Source organism: Anser brachyrhynchus (genome assembly GCF_964034855.1).
Source record: "Anser brachyrhynchus genome assembly, chromosome: 4".
Taxonomy (NCBI): domain Eukaryota; kingdom Metazoa; phylum Chordata; class Aves; order Anseriformes; family Anatidae; genus Anser; species Anser brachyrhynchus.
This window is the reverse complement of record NC_137698.1, coordinates 77,727,254-77,743,145: the sequence shown is the minus strand read 5'-3', so window position 1 is coordinate 77,743,145 and position 15,892 is coordinate 77,727,254. Positions and strand designations below refer to the sequence as shown.

General features: G+C 49.2%; 1 protein-coding gene across 6 annotated transcripts in view; it reads right to left on the bottom strand.

The window, feature by feature from the left end:
• Positions 1-15,892, bottom strand: part of EXOC6B (exocyst complex component 6B) — a 292,399-nt gene that overhangs the window by 152,079 nt on the left and 124,428 nt on the right. For 5 of the 6 annotated variants that reach the window (XM_080592089.1, XM_080592092.1, XM_080592093.1 and 2 more), the window contains exon 7: positions 6,631-6,807. In XM_080592089.1, coding sequence (XP_080448215.1) covers positions 6,631-6,807 — 177 coding nt within the window. The remainder of the gene's footprint in view (positions 1-6,630; positions 6,808-15,892) is intronic. The other variant, XM_080592091.1, reaches the window with a different exon arrangement.

Here is a 15,892-nt window from a genome sequence, read left to right as displayed (position 1 = left end):
TGGGAAGGTCCCCAAGCAGGGGACGGGGCTGGCATTGCCCGAGTGACCCTTCCCAAGCAGGACCTGCCTCTTGAACAGCCCCAGCAGGGCTGCAGCTGAACCCTGGGCCAGCAGCCGCGAAGCACCGACCGCCCGTCTCACCGCCAGCTCCTGCTTTTGCCTTTCTAAAGACAGGCTCTATTTGACAACTGCAAACGCTAGGCAGCACTTTTATTGTGTTTATACCAATTTTATCATGTCTTCCCGCTCGTTTCTTTTCCATTTACAGTCTCCCAGGCCTTCCAACGCTCCCTAAATAGCTCCCAGACCTGGGCTTCAGCTAGCGTGGGGACTCCTCGGGATGCAGGCTGCGCCTTGGGGCATTCCTACGGCGTTAAGTGAATTGCTCTGTAAAACACTTCTGGCTCACAAGTCCTTGATGGCCAAACTGGAGATGGCTAAAGCAGGCAGATAAGCACCGGTACGCGCTCGGCCCAGCCATCCTCTGGCGACCACCAGCGGCGTGGGGAAGCTGGCCTGGATGGCCCCGAGTCCGCCCTGGGCTCTTGTGAGGGAGGAGCAATCTGTCATCCCTTCACAACATCATCAAAGCAGGCGATGTTTTCCTGCGAATTTGAATTCAGGATCAAACGTTTTCGCTCCTCTTGGATTCGGGGCACTAGTTGAACATGGTCCACAGAGAAATATTTTTGATAAAGATTTGCGAAATCAGGGTATTGCCAAAAACGGAGTTTACTCCCCCAGAGAAATTCTTTCAAAGCAGACTGCAACATTTTCACAGCCTCTGATCTTCTGTAAAAACTTTTAAGCCCACACACATGCTCACCAAAAAAAAATAAAAATACGCTGGACTATTCTGCAGAGTTAATATCGGAGACATCAATAATTCCTCATCTAGTTAGGCAGCTATCAGACGCGGATGCGCAAAACCTGGACTACACCCGTTAAAAAGACACGTACCCGAGAGCAAAACCTGTGCTAAGATTTTGCAGAGTATAAACCTACAGTGCAATTCTTAAGGAAAAGCAGCCCTACAACACACAGAACATGGGAAACATCTTGTGTCCCTGGAACTCAGCACGTTGCCCGGTGTGAGCTGCTTGCTACTGCAGCAGCAGGGCACGTTTACAGCTTTCCTGACCGAAATTCCCTTTCCTGGTTGGAACCCCCGGCAGCTTCCACCAGCACCCGGCACAAGGGACACACGGACGTATCTAATCATCCAGACTGAGCACGTCCCCTCCAGCAGCGATTTCGTTTTCTCAGCCAACGCTGCGCTACCAGCATTCAAAAAAAATAAACAAACCTTTCATTTTGGAAACTCGGCGATGAGAACTAGAAGCCCCCTCAACAACAGAACTGATTACTCCCCTGACATCTCCGCTTCTGCCTCATCTTTTTTTTTCTTTTCCCTTTTAATTTGTAGAACAAAGAATTTATTCATCTTGTCCAGAATTTTCCCGTTCCGCAAACATCAGCTCCACAAACCTCGCTCCCAAACTCTGCATCCAGCACGTTCCCAGTACTGGGAGCGCAGGCAGACCTGTCAGCCTCTGTAAACAGCCAAACCCTCTCTTTCTGCAAGAACTCTTTCATTTGGGTTAAACACTGACTGCAGCAAGTTTAACCCATTAAAGCCAAGTTTTCAGGGCTCATCTGCGGCCGACATCAACACGAGCCTGTCCCAGAGGTGTGGGATGGTGAGGGATGCTCTGGCCTGGCTTTATACAGAGGTGTGAATCTCGGATCCTTGTTACTTTTTGATGTAAAGACACAAAGCACGCATACATTTGCTCTTCTTTCAGTAAGGACAAAAGAATCCAGACCTGAACACAAGGAATCCAAGAGAAGTGTTTATGAACTGCTGATGGATCGTTCAACGATGAACCACTGCCTCAAGCCCAAGGGTTCACGGGTGCAGCCACAAAGGTGCAAGTCCAACCAAGGATATTTCGCAGGTTGGGTCTCGTCACACGGTACCCACAGTTTTTTCAGTGCAGAAGGTGTCCGCTCACCTTAAACAGCAAACCTCAGCTGCAGAAAGAAATGTTGGTTCTGTGCACCTTCAACAAGCCTCACCTCATCTCCGGCTACTGGCAGATTGGAAGCTTTTCTACCCCACGCTGACCAGAACCAGCTGTGGTTTAGACCTGCTACACGTTGCGTGGGCTCGGTGTCCTCCAGCTGCCCCGGTGCGTGCCACGTCCTAACCTTAGGGAAAAAACTGAACGTCTTTGCACGGTCCAGAGGATGCTCGGACTGTGTAACATTGGAAGCAGCCACAGCGCCCTGCAGACTGATCTCACCCGGGCTGAGGTTATAGACAGCAGGCAGACAGCTCTGTCTGGAAACAGAAAGGTTTGTCTCCGTGTCCAAGACGTTTTTTTGTGTAATTACTCGTGGAAGCAAACAGAAGCTGGCGGCTGATGGCACCTAACACAGCCATTTATCAGGGAACGTCAAGGGAACTCTCCGGGGTCCCTGTTCGAGCTCCCAAAACTTGGTAAGAAATCGAGGACATTCACCGAGAGAATTGCAACCGATTCCTGCAGCCAGGTCCACCAGGAAGAATGCCAGAAGCACGACGAGTTTTGGCTGCACCTCACACCTGCTGACGTCCTCAGTGCCAAACTCCCTCTCCAAACAGAAAAACGTCTGGAGTTTGTTGATCTGTTCTTCAATAGGAGTCCAGGGGCTGATATTCTGCAGCGTGATATCCGTCCTTAAAGCCTCCCCTCTCCCCCAGAGGAGCACCACGGAGTCTATTTCTACCCGACCACTTCGCAGACACCTGGCCAGCCTTTCTGGGGACAAGAAGACACAAGGCAAAATGCAGGCGAGTTTGTCTTGATGTACTCACCAGGATCACAAAGGAAAAGGCACTGAAAATGAGAAGAATCTGGATGAGCTTTGTAGTTTTCTGGATGCTTTTTATTACAAAGGGAGCAGCTGGCACAGACAGAACAGCCCGTGGAGCTGCTCAGTGTGAGACGCTGATCCTCCTCCTGCCACTTGACTTTCATAAAAACTCAATTTGAGTCTTCTCCCTGCTCACTCTCCAGCTCTGCCCACGCTCTTGCTCTGATCGCGGTGGCAGCTCCCACCCCGTGGGGTGCCTGTGCTCGCGTGGGCCACGTCTGGGCTGCGACACCTCCAAAATGCAGACCTGGAACAGAGCCGAGTACCGTGCCTTCAATTGCTCCTCCTGAACATAGCTGGCAGAGTTCCCACCCCGAGAGAGAGAAGGATCTACATAACGACACCTGCAACAGTATAAGCAGAACTCTTTTGCTTTTCTGTCCCTTTCAAACTTTTCCTCTAAATTCCGCTGCATGAAGGAAGGGCTGGCGCCGTGTGCATGTGGAGCTCTGAGATCCCTACAAGAGTTCATCCACCCCACGTGGAGAACTCCTTATCACAGCCTGTTGAAGGGCCTCTGATATTTCCTAGAGGAAAAAAAAATGGTATTAAACCCACTTTTTCCAGAGTTGGCTGGCCTAGGGACCAGGATCGGGAGCTCTCCTGCCGAAGCCTTAATCAGAAACACCTTCTAGGTTGATCCCGTTTTCAGCCCTGAATAGGAGTGCACCCTTCATCCTTCCCTCCCCAGCCACCACTGATTGTCTTCCAAACCAAAACCTGCAGTTGGGTTTTTTGGCTGTGTCGGGTCAGGAGCAAAAGCTACCAGTGTGCTCTTCGGATACTTCGGGATCGTTTCTTTACTTGGCTGCTGACCTCATTCTTCAAGGCACTGTCTTTGCTTTCTCCAGGTTTTCCTGTCACCACTATTCCACATTTTCTTGAGAAGCAAAAGCCTCAGAAGTCTTGGAGAGGGGCAGAGCACGGCAAACAACACGTGCCCACTTGCAGCAGTTGTGTCCCTCCAGACCCAAAAGCCTTCTGCAGTGCTCAGAGCATGGCCGGGCACCAAATGGGACGCGGTTCTCCTGCACGCAGGACACTTACCACTAACAACTTTAGGCAACTGGGATTAACTTTGCCTTAACTGTACTCTAACTCTGCCTCTTCGTCACTACACATAGGAGACGATCAGGAGAAGGAGTCACGCTAGAAGACGGAAAGCTAGGTGCAAATATCAGCAATATCGACATCGAGCTGCCACCATGGAGAAGCCCTACCAAAAAACCTGGCATTAGGATTTTACACCCATACTCGTTTGGGCTGGGATGGAGTTAATTTTCTGCATTGCAGAGCATAGCCCAGACAGCACGGTGATTATGATTTGTGGCCGAACCAGCTCTGATAACACAGAGGTATTTTAGCTGTTGCTTACACGGCGGCAAAACCCTCGTCGTTTCTCACTCTGCCGCCCAGCGGGCAGGCTGGCACACCTAACCCAAACTGCCCAGAGAGATGTTCCCTATCCCAGAACATCATGCTCAGATGAAACACGGGTGGAGGGGGGTGTTGTGGGGTTGGTGGTTGCTTTTTGTGTGTTTTTGTTTTTTTTTTACCCCCCATTGCTTGGAGACTGCCTGAGCATCCATCTGTTGGTGGGACGTGGTCAGTGATCGCCTTTGCACCAATTGTGGGGTTTCTTTCTTCCCTTTGCTTATTGAACTGTCTTTACAGCTGAGCCACAAGCTCTCCTCTTTTGCCCTTCAGCTCAGCTCCCCCATCCTGCCTGCGGGGTCGGGGAAAGGGGCGAGCAGCCGGGTGGGCGCTCAGCTGCTGCCTGCAGCTGCCCCCAGGCACACCACGCGTAGCGCCCCTTGAGATTTAGGGCTCCACTTCCAGAGGAGAGATCTGTTTGTACTAAAATAAAACATAATAAAATAAACAAACAACTTTCTCTGCGAGGAGGAGACAACCCCAGGGGGGTTAGGGACCTGGGGAAGAGCCAGGCGTCCCTGCTGGTGGCTCTGCAGGCACCGCAGCCCTGACGGGAGTGGGAGCTGAGCGGGCTCGCGGCGCTGCCGCCGTCCGTCCCGTTTCATCACCACGGACAGCAGCTCCGGCCCCGCCGCCACTGGGGCTCTTGCGGCCGGTAGCCCCCTGGTAGCCCCCGCCAGTAGCCCCCTGGTAGCCCCTACCACCACATCCTGCCCGCACCCAGCCCGTTTGCTCGCCGCCGGCCTGGTTTTCCCCGCGCCGCGAGACGGGATGCCCTCGGCGCGGAGACGAGGTAGCCCTGCTCCGTTAGTCAGGAGGCTTCTCCCAGCTGTGCCATACAAATTACGACTCAAAGACCTTTCCTCCTCAATGTCGTGCCTCTCCGGTCTAGTGGGGCTCAAGCCAAGTACCAAGTCTCACACAGTTCCCAGTTCTGAGCACCCATGGCAAGTGGATTTGAGATTTTTAAGCGTGAGGTGGAACAGCAACCACCGAGGTCCAGGACAATCATGCACCAGACAGACTTTCTATTTTTTAAACAGGGAAATGCCAAAATAGATCTACCCAAATCAGTGCTTCTTTTCCAAAACCATGCCCTTTCCTCTCATTTTTCTTTGGCTCTATTTCCCTTTTGATGCAGGGGAAATCCCACAGCCTGGCGGTTTTGGAGCAGGGCACAGGGGCTGAGCAGCACCCCACTGCTGGGTCCTGTGAGCAAGCGGCCATCTCCTTTTCTGCTGTGGAAGTGCTGCAGAGATGAAGAAGAAGGAACAGAAGCAGACCTCTGAGAAAAAGGCAGGCCACGAGCACAGAACCACTCGGGCAATCCAGCTACTGCAAATATTGGGAACTTGTTCTTTATCCTCTTTGCTCAGGGCAACACACACGAACCAACACAGTTACAGGCTGCTGTTGAGAACAGCGTTCTCCTGACGTAACAGGGGCTTCAGCAATAAGGGAAAAAGCATCCAGCGTGGCAGATGGAACTTGCTGAAAGGGCCAGGGCAAGACTGCAGGACGAGAAAGGGAGAAGGCACCAAGAAGCTCAGCACACTCCCCATTGCTGTCCCTGCACTGATTTCCTGAAAGAGAGCGACAGGACTCCTGCACTTTAAGCAGCACAAATCCAAGATGTTCCCCTACATCCATTACCCTCCAGCACAGGGAGGAAAGAAGACCCAACACGGTCAGAGAGATGCTTCACATGTAACCATGAAAGGTACCGGCATCCTGCAGTGACTGCGGAGGCATCGGAAATTGCTGCCTAAAAGAAACGGCCAGCCCGAGGAAGCAGCAACAGAAACCCACCAAGGAATTATAATTGCATCTAAAAAAATCCTGTCGCAGCACAATTCTTCTCAAGTGCGCATCTGCCACAAGATGCATGCTCCCAGACGAGACCAAACATCTCATGCACTACGCAGGAATTTATCTTCTTGTAAACGAAGGCTTCAGGACAGAAACCAAACTGCGCTCCCAAGTGAGCAAAGGCCACAGAAAAGCAGCCTGGGAGCTAGCTGGAGGACCATCCTGTTCTCCTGTCACACAGGGCATCTCTGCTGAGTCTGCTAACAAAGGTAAGGACAACAGTGCAAAACAGATAGAATCACAGAATTCACAGAAACGACCCAACACTGAAAGGCACCCGCACTCCGCAGCCTACTCTGTGTCCCTGCGCTGCATGGGAACACAAAATACTGAGCTAGGTGCAAGCACTGAGACACTACTGATCACCCCCGAGCTGTCCATCTCCTGGGTTTGATGGTATACAGTTACCTCTTCATCCTCATCCTCATCTTCAACATCCAGGATACCCGAATCCTGCTCAGACATGGGGCTAGTGGTCTTTACCTCCAAATCTGAGCTTGCGCAGACTTCTTTCTTGGACTTTTTTCCCCCGCTTATCCTGGGATGCTGTGATACAATATTGTCCAGGTTTCTTTGCTGCTGTGCCTAGAAAAAAAGCAGATTTCAAGTTTTACGATAGCATCCTCATATTTATTTTTCAGCCAAAAGATGCAATCAGTCATGAAATACGACAAATGAGACAAAATAAAACACACACTTAATGGAACTCCGAAATGTTATGTTTTTCCTAACCCAGATATTCCAAAGAAACAGAAGATTAATTTCAAAACCATTCCAGGGATTATGCAACAATACAAACAATATTCTGACTCTTCACAAATCAAAATGCCAAACCCATCATACTGCCATATTGATCTATTTACAGCACAGATGCAGAAATATTAGCCCGTAGGCCATGTGGTGACTGTCACAGGCTAAATTAAAGGACGTACTTAACCGTTGGATTTGTTCCTCTTTTCAACCCGTGTCAGCACAAAACATTCCACATCTGGACCCCAGAGGTTCCTGAAAGCATTTTTGTGGTACCCCAGGAGATCTTAATTGTATGCTGCTGATTTACAGAACGATCTGTAAAAGGTATTCAACCAAAAAATTCCCTCGCTGGGAGAAGCGCCGCGATTCACCGCGCAAAACACGCGGACGCGGTGCGGCTCCCTCGGCCCGCTGCGAGCACACATTCCTGGGGCTTCGGGCTTTGTTTGCAGCAGAGGTTGGTGCACGAGATCCGCTGCAAAAACTCGCTCGGTTTCCTCATTGTTACCGAGCACGATATGTGAGAGGACAAATTGTTTAGCCCCAATTGTCCAAGAGTTGAACGAGAGCTTCAAACCCGAGTGCAGGAAGGGGGGAACGGCACAGAGCCGCTGCTCTCGCTCCCAGTGCCAAATCGTGTCCCGGACACGGGGAGAAGGCCTGGCCAGCAAACGCAGTGGTTCTGCATGTGGGAGCTTGTGCTCTGCTCTAGCTAGAAACTAAAAGCTCTGAAAACCTGAAATCTATACAGATACATACACGCGATTTATAGAAACTCTCCCATATTTTTCTGTAATTTTTTATATGTGCGAAGAAAGATGTATGGAAATCATCCAGATTTCCCTCTGAAAAAGTTCCTTTGGACAGTACGAGTTTCTTTTTGAAAAAGAATGAGCAAATATATTATTTTCAGACATTATTATAAACTGTATTTTTACCAATTCCCTTACAATTCTAACCAAACCTGCATCCAAACATTTCATTGCTCCCAGTCACGAGACAAGTGACGTGGCAAGAGGCACCATGCCCTGCCCCACGGTGACACCACAGCCCAACTTCAGAAGGGAGAAGAGGTACCAGAAGCTGTACTGCAGATACCGGTGTCAGCGAAACCACCTTGGACGAAACATTAGGCTCTTGGATTATGTGCTGGTTTTGCAACAGTGTTATGAAAGAAGAAAGGGGTTAGAAAATCTAAATCAAGAGGGCTACGTTTTCAAGGATACAAAGGGACGGCAATAGCGAAGGCACTTACTTGCACAAAATTCTACCAGGTCAGAACGCAACTCGGGCAACGCAAACAACCGTGCTAGGAGTGGAGATCAGAAACAAGGAACCCCAAAAAAAGCACTAATTATTTTTACTACCTGAACAGCATAAAGTAGAAGTCTCTATCTAGAGCACAAACCTTCAAAATGATTTCCGTGGAAACACTTAAAAGTATTAATAGCCCACAAAAAGAATTTATGAGTGAGTTTTATTTTGACAGCCGCTCTCAGCTCGGCTCTCTTTTGAATCCCTCCCTGGGAAGAAACACCCCAGAGCCAGACAACTTGCGCAGCTCCTAGATCTGAAGAATATTAAAAACAAGCACGGCACGGATATCTCCATCCTTGCAAAATCCACTGGGCTCCACCGTTCCGTAAGGCAAAGTCTCCCTCACACTCCGCACGCCTGCGCGTACAATCGGCTTCAGCTTAATTGCCAAACACGGCAATTGATAATAAAATTACACGTAAATATCTGACACTGGCCATGGCTACGGCAGGATATCGAGCGAGGGAGCGAAGCGTTACAGCCCGACGGGCAGCCCTGCGCCGTGCAACAGCACAATCTTGACCTCTAGTGGTTGTAAAGCTGTAGTATCGCTGAATTTACTACAAACGCTGTTACCAGAGAAGTAAGGGCTAAGCAACGGGACTACCAAGCAGGCGTATTAAAAAGATCTCTTAAGGGATGAGTCTCAACAATAGGGATTTCTGCAAGAAAGCCACAGGAAAAGGCCTGTGTTAACACTGCTCAATACTAATTTTGCTAGCAACGTCAGTACTTGAAGCAGTTGGGAAAAAGGGGTATTTTTTGCATTAGAAATCTCTAACTTCAGAGGCACAACTCTATAGAAAGGCATTGCAACACCATATAAAGAGAATTAGGACTTCAAAAAGGGGAGTAAGCGCTTGGTCCTTCTGAAGCCCACACAACAAAGAGATCCGAGGCCCGATTCTCCTCTCAGATACACCCATTTATGACATAAGTTACTCAACTGAAGCGTAATGAAGTTATAACACTGAATCCACTGCAAACTGCACCAAAAGCAAGCCCGCTGTACTCATTAAAATCTCTTAAATTTATGTAATCTTTTTTCCTTTAGAAAGAGAAGAAATGAAAGAATGGGAAAACGCGAAGTTTTACATAAAACATTGAACTTTAAACGGATCATTAAACAGGGCGTAGCAAGATCACAGAAGAAAAAGTGGCCATGGGAGAAGAAAAATCCGGACTAACGCTCAGAAGGATGCTGCCGTTAGCTCTGAACTCCGCTGTCTCAGCCCTGAGCAAGCAACTTTCAGCGTTTTAGGCTGAATGCAGAATTCGGGGCCCTGCAGATGTTCTCAGAAGGCACATCAGCTTGCTCCCCGGTCTCTTTCCGAACCCTTTTCAAGCAAGAGGTATTACTGCATTCCTCCAGCTATGCACACAAGCGGAGTACACGGTAACATCTACTGACCAGTAGAACAGATCCGAATCAAAACCCCAAAGTCAAGAAAACCTGACCTAGGAAGAGCCTTTGCTCTAGACCTAGAGTTCAACATCCAAATTAAAACTCGGCAAAACGCAAAATGGGATGTTGAATTTGGTTCATGAGCTAAAATTTATCAAGAGAAGCATTTTGACCTGATTTAAAGTCCTGGGACCTACTGGGGAAATAGAAGTGCATGACCCACACCTCCCAGAGGTGCGCAAGAAGCAGCCAGAGAGACACTCCCGGTGCCTACAAAGCTTTCCAGCCTATCAAAGGCAACTTACTTCTAGGAATTTGGAAAAAAAAAAAAAAAAAAGGAAATAAGAAAAGGTTTCCCAGCAATTTTCATCATGAAGACTGAGCTGGCTTCAACCAAAGAGCCCCCAGCAGCCCAGTCTGTTCAGCACGCAGCCCGCACCCCGCACGCTACCGGCCGCGCTCGAGGCAGAGCCATAACCGAGGTGTGACGCTGGAGCGACACAACGTACGTGCCAGAAACAGCAGTAATTGCTTTTCCATTAACAGTAGGGCATTTCCCCCGCCCCCACTCCTGGCAGGAAACAATATGGACTGAAGTGACCTAGAAGTGAGAAATATCGAATTTGCTTTAACTTCGGCAGGCTTGGGTGAAGTCACCGAGGTTTCGGTTTCACCTTGAGAGAAAGAGAGAGCTGGGGAGAGGCCCAGAGGAAGCAACTAAGGAGAAATTTGGGCTTAACCGCCAAGGAACCCCCCAGCTCCCACCCCCGTCTCGTTCCCTGCACCTCCCGAGCCCTCTCCCTCCTGGGCCGGGGGTGCAGCAGAACAACTCTGCAATATATTTGACGCTGCCCATAAAGGATGAAAAACGACCTGCGGAGCAGGCACATTTGGATTTTAATGTTCTGTTTCACATAAAGGCATCTGTAGGGAGCCCAATGAAGAGGCACACTTTAGAAACCACATCAAAGCAGAGGCGACACTCCAGCGTGCCCTCTGAAAACGGAGGAACCCGGGGCTATGGGGGAGGAGAAAAGCCCTCAAGGGACAAAAATAAAATAAAAAAATCCCCTTACCTTTTGGTGTGGTTTACATGAAAGCAAGTGCATTTTTGTATTATTCTGTAAAATTGCCTCTATTATACAAGACTATCAATCTCTCGACTCTCTGCTTAACATGACAATAAAAAGGAAAGTTAAGAAACCAAACGTCTGCTCGTAGCCGACGTTAGGTTCAGCAATAACGCAGCGTTGGGTTCAAGGAGCTGAAACCTGCTCCAAGCCCAGCGGGACTCGCGTGCCCACGTGCCGAGCACTCTGCCGCCGCCAAAATCCCGGTCTCCTAAGAGCAGTGCAGTCCTGGGTCTGGCCGACACAAGAAGCAGACACAGCCTTCCCCCCACAGCCTTCCCTCCACAGGTTCAGGGCCAGAACGGGGACCTGGGGCTGCCCCTTGGTATAGGATGCCTCAGATGAGAAGCCGGTAGGCTTTGTTGGCCAAACGCAACTGGAAACGTTGATCTTCCTACTGACATCCCTCGAAAAACAGAGGATCAAAAGAGCAAGGGGGAAAAGCACTTCTTTTTTTTTATTACTTTTGTTCCCCCAAGCCATTCACTTCTCTTACACCTCCTGCACACCCACTCCACCACGTGCCCAACCTTACGTTACATGGCTGTAGGGGTCTTACATTCAAGCCTGCCATACAAGAGTCCTAAATACCGGTCCTCAGTATTTGCCAGTCCATCCCAAAAATGCTGCTGTGAGCTTTGGAGCAGGAATTCACACCCACGAGGCATCGCAATACAAGAAAGCCACCACAAGGGACCAAGCCCACGGCCCGGCCGTGCTCCAGGAGACATGAAATGTGGTGGCCCAGAACTCCAGGAGCTGCCTTACCCACAGCCCCAAATCCCACCCCGTCCCCCCCCAGGCTCTGCCTACAGAAGCCACGTTCCCGCAAGGGAAGGCTGTGATACCACCTACACGGGAGTGAACTCCTTTAAAACTCAAGTAGCTTTTTATAGGGTTTTTACAACTTTGTCTTGTTTTCTGCCTCGGTTTGCCAATGTTGACAGCGAGCGTGTCTTACCTCCCGTCACCTCCACCCACCAATGAACTGACAATATTTACTTTTGAGAAGAATCTAATTAGCTCTTTCCTGATGAGACAGTAGATAAGGCACAGCAGAAGAGGTTTTATTATTTAAAAGGGATTGAAGTACCGCTGTGGTTAGCTTTGGTGGTTTTGATTAGTTACTGAACATTTGCTGCTGTGATTGTTTTATAGACCCCTCTAATGGGCTGAGACACAGAACTTTAAAATATTGTTTCACAATATCCCTAGGAATGGGATACATATTCCTTAAACAATATTACAAAAAGCAGACTGGCTACGGGGGAAGAAAAAAGAAAGTTAATAAAAAATGACAGTACGGCTGGCTCCCTGCCAAAGATCCATTTGAAAGTTATAAAATCCCCCTCAGATCAGATAAAAGCATGTATTATTATTGCAAGGTGTAAACTCAACACGCTGACACAGCTTCTGTTTTCAGTTTTAACTAAAACCCAGTCGCTTGTCAAGATGATAAGAGTTTTTGCCTATCTGCTTTCTTGGTGTTAACTGGTTATCAGAGAAAACAATTTGTCAGAGGTTTGTCTGACAAAGTTCACCATCAGCACAGGAAATGAGGCCCAAAAACGTGATTTTTTTTTTTAACTCACTGCTTGGCCATTAGAAAAATAACTTTGAAAACGCAGCATTCAGTGAGTTTGCACTCCCCCACCACCCTACGCAGCCCTTTGCTTCAACCTTCCACCTCTCCTCCTTCCCTAAAAATAACGCCCAGACCTCAGCCCGCCCCGTGCTAACCATCTCGTGCCAATATTCCCCAATATCAGGTTTGCACAAATATAAATTTTCAGCATCAAATGTGCAAGTGTGAGCGAGCAATTGTCCCTTCGCTTTTGCTTTGACCCAGTGATTTATCCTCATCGCCACACTCCTGCTCCTTTTCCTTATCTGTAAGGCAAGGTCAGCATTATTTATATCCTCCGAGTTCATTGTAGAGAGTAGCTTGGTTAATTCAGCATTTTATATAAAGACTGTCAAGCCTCTAGAGTGCTTTGGGGAAGCTCCTGCAGTACGGCACTCAGGGAAAGGAGCGATCAAGACTTGAGCGCTCTCCTCTCCCAGTTGCTGTAAGAAGAAGTTTATCACATTAGCATTGATAAAAGGACTCAAGCAAGCGAGTCCTCCAGGTCAGCTGCACAATAAAAGACAAAAAGCCATTTTTTAAGGAAGTCCTTTATTGAGCAAAGTGTTGATTTACACTTCTGTGTGATCTAGCCTCAAGAACAAGATATCTGCACGCAGGCATCAAAAGTAGCTCAGTTATGCAATTAAAAAGTGTATTTATCACATTTACACAGAGTGGAGAAGCTGAAAATTAGATAAGCAGCCTAAAAGCAGGAGGAGGACCGCTGTTGTACAAGGTATTTCAAAGACATTGAAGACCGTGGCCCTGACAGCTCCACAACTCGGCTTTGGATCATGGGTGCCAAGCCCCACCAGCTTCCTGCTCGCCGCTCGGATCCACGGCCCCGATCAACTCGTCCCAACAATTTAAAATTCTTTTTCAAATGGTTCCGATCGCCTTCATACAAAATCCCCTGCTACATGCAATCCCGCATACCACGCTCTGATTTTCTGATTATTATTTATTTAAATACTGCCTTCTCATACAGCACCGAGGAGGCATCTCCCTCCCTGGCGAGCCTTAATTACGGCTCGAAGCGAGAGCGGAAAACCCCCACGGTTCAGTTCAACCTCCGGTTCGCCTCTTCGCACCCGAACCAAGCCCACAAGGGAGAAGCACCGTGATCGCAACCGAAAACAGCCAGAGGTGCAAGTGGATGGCTCTCACCCCCAGGTTCAGGGGGGCGATGCGCCAGGCAGGAGCCAGCCTCGGCTGTAGGCGCTCTCCGTGCACACTAAGCGAGCGTGCGTTTCAGCACGCCGCCCCGACAATCCCAGCACGGCCGAGGTCATCGCTCTTTTTCAATGAAGCTATCAAACAGGGAAAATCCAGACCTCAGAGACCGAAGGCAAACAGGGATGCAGAAGGGAGAGGGGAAGGAAAGAAGCGGCTGAGGGTTCGACCGAAAGGGCTGAGGAGAAACCACGCTGACTGCTCCTGCGCCTCCTCTCAGAGCTAAGCACTGCACCAGCAGCCAGCAGCCTGCCCAGGAGCCAAGGCAATGCCTTCCTTCACCTGAAAGCACCCAAAGGGGTCTGCAGCACCAAGACCCCGCCACGGGCACCTTCAGCTCAGCGAGGGAAGCCCACAGGCAGCTCCCCAGCCCGTACAACCCCTCTTTGAATCAGCTCCAGCCCCTCACTGGTTGCTGTCCTGTCTCCAGCCTTGCCCAAGGAAGTTGCAACCATCACACCTACGGCAATTCACAGTAAAAAAATAAGTCTTGGATTAGATCTCTGCAAAAGGTTGAAGGTGTGTGGGTCTGCGAAGCCTTTCCAAGTATGATCCATAAGGAAAAACAACCGGGGCATGCTTACGACTGCCGCTTCAGCTTGCAAACACCAGGGCCCGAGGTCTGACATGCTACTGGATCCTCGCACACTCATAAACCACACTAGGACAAACCAAAAGGTCTGCATAAGCCGATTCCGAAGAGTCACAGTGTTTTTACTCTCATTTTTCCAGGCCATTTGAAGCTACCGGTATACTGAGAAACACTGCCCGATACTGCGATCTTACGGGTTAGGAATGGGAAGGGCGGAAGGGTCGCTCACTCAGCCTGGAGGGAGAGCTAGGGCTACAACTCATCAGGTCCTGGATCTCTGCTCTGCACTTATCTTGACCACACTGACCCTCAAAAAGTTATACAGCTAAAGGAGTGCTAGCCCCCGTATCTTGGTCTCCGATTAAACTCCTTTATTCTGTTCTCTGTGGGAGTTCCCAAACTGCTGTTTCACACACCCTCTCTCTGGGCCTTGTTAGGCGTTGTGGAGATAAGTTTCCTTTCAAGATTCTGCTTTTGTTTCCATTTATCGGCCTGGTTTGGGTTTTTTCAAGGTTCTGAGAAACCGGTAATGTTCAAAGCACCTATCTTAGATGGTCCCGATTACCTTGGAACACACAAAGACCCATCTGAATAAAAGGACAAAGCTCTGAGCCATGAGTCCTGGACAAAACATCTTTGGGCTTTTAAGCAAGGCAGCTTGCACGTCTCTTAAATTAGATCTGGGAAGATCTGCAGAGCAGATCCGCAGTCAGAAATGATCCTCGGCCATACTCAGGACAATCTGGGATAGCAGGTGTCATGGATGAACCTCAAGGGCATCAAAGCAGCGGGCAGCCTTCCACCAGCTCAAGCAAAGGCATGGATCTTCTCTTCCAGCTTCCCCCTGTAAGACAGACACCTTGCTCTCGGCAGTGGCTCCAGGTAACGCCACCCAGCGCATTGGCACCGAGGACTCATCTGCTCTGCCATGCAGCCAAAGGCACGTTCGTGGATCCGTACGGGTGCTGAGCTCTGTGCCCTGCCCACGCAGCGCATCACACCTGGACGCTGAGGTTAGGCATGCCAGGAGGGGTAAGGACAGCAAAGCACCGCAAGGGACGGTCTAACGGAGCGCTCCCCATCACCACAGGCACAAGGACATGCTGATGAATGCACGCTACAGATGGGCCCTGTAATGCTAATCATACCTGGGAAGAACCTGTTGGACTAACGGGTATCTTGAGAGCCTTACTGTGTTGGTTTTGGGTATTTTCTTGTTTGTTCGTTGTTGGTTTTGTTTTGTTTTTATGATAGAGAAATGTTTTTCCAGTAGAAAGCTGAAGGGGCTCACTCAAACTGCCATCAGCTTCAGGATACAAGGGTAACTTCACAGCTACGTACCCATGTACCGAAATCCTAGGCAGCAAGACCGGGTAAGAACCACAGGAGTTAAAGAATGAACCCAAAAATGTAGAGAAATGCCCTACGAGCTAGTTCATATCTCTCGGGGGACACAGCAACAGTACCTCCACCTCCGGAAGATTAAACACACACAAAGAAAAGTCCTTCTTGGAACAAAGAATACTTCATTCTGTTTAGGAATAACCCCTATGGTTTTTTTGATGAGAAACCCACAAAACAGATGTCAAAAGCTAGTCTTTGTGGCTCAGCCC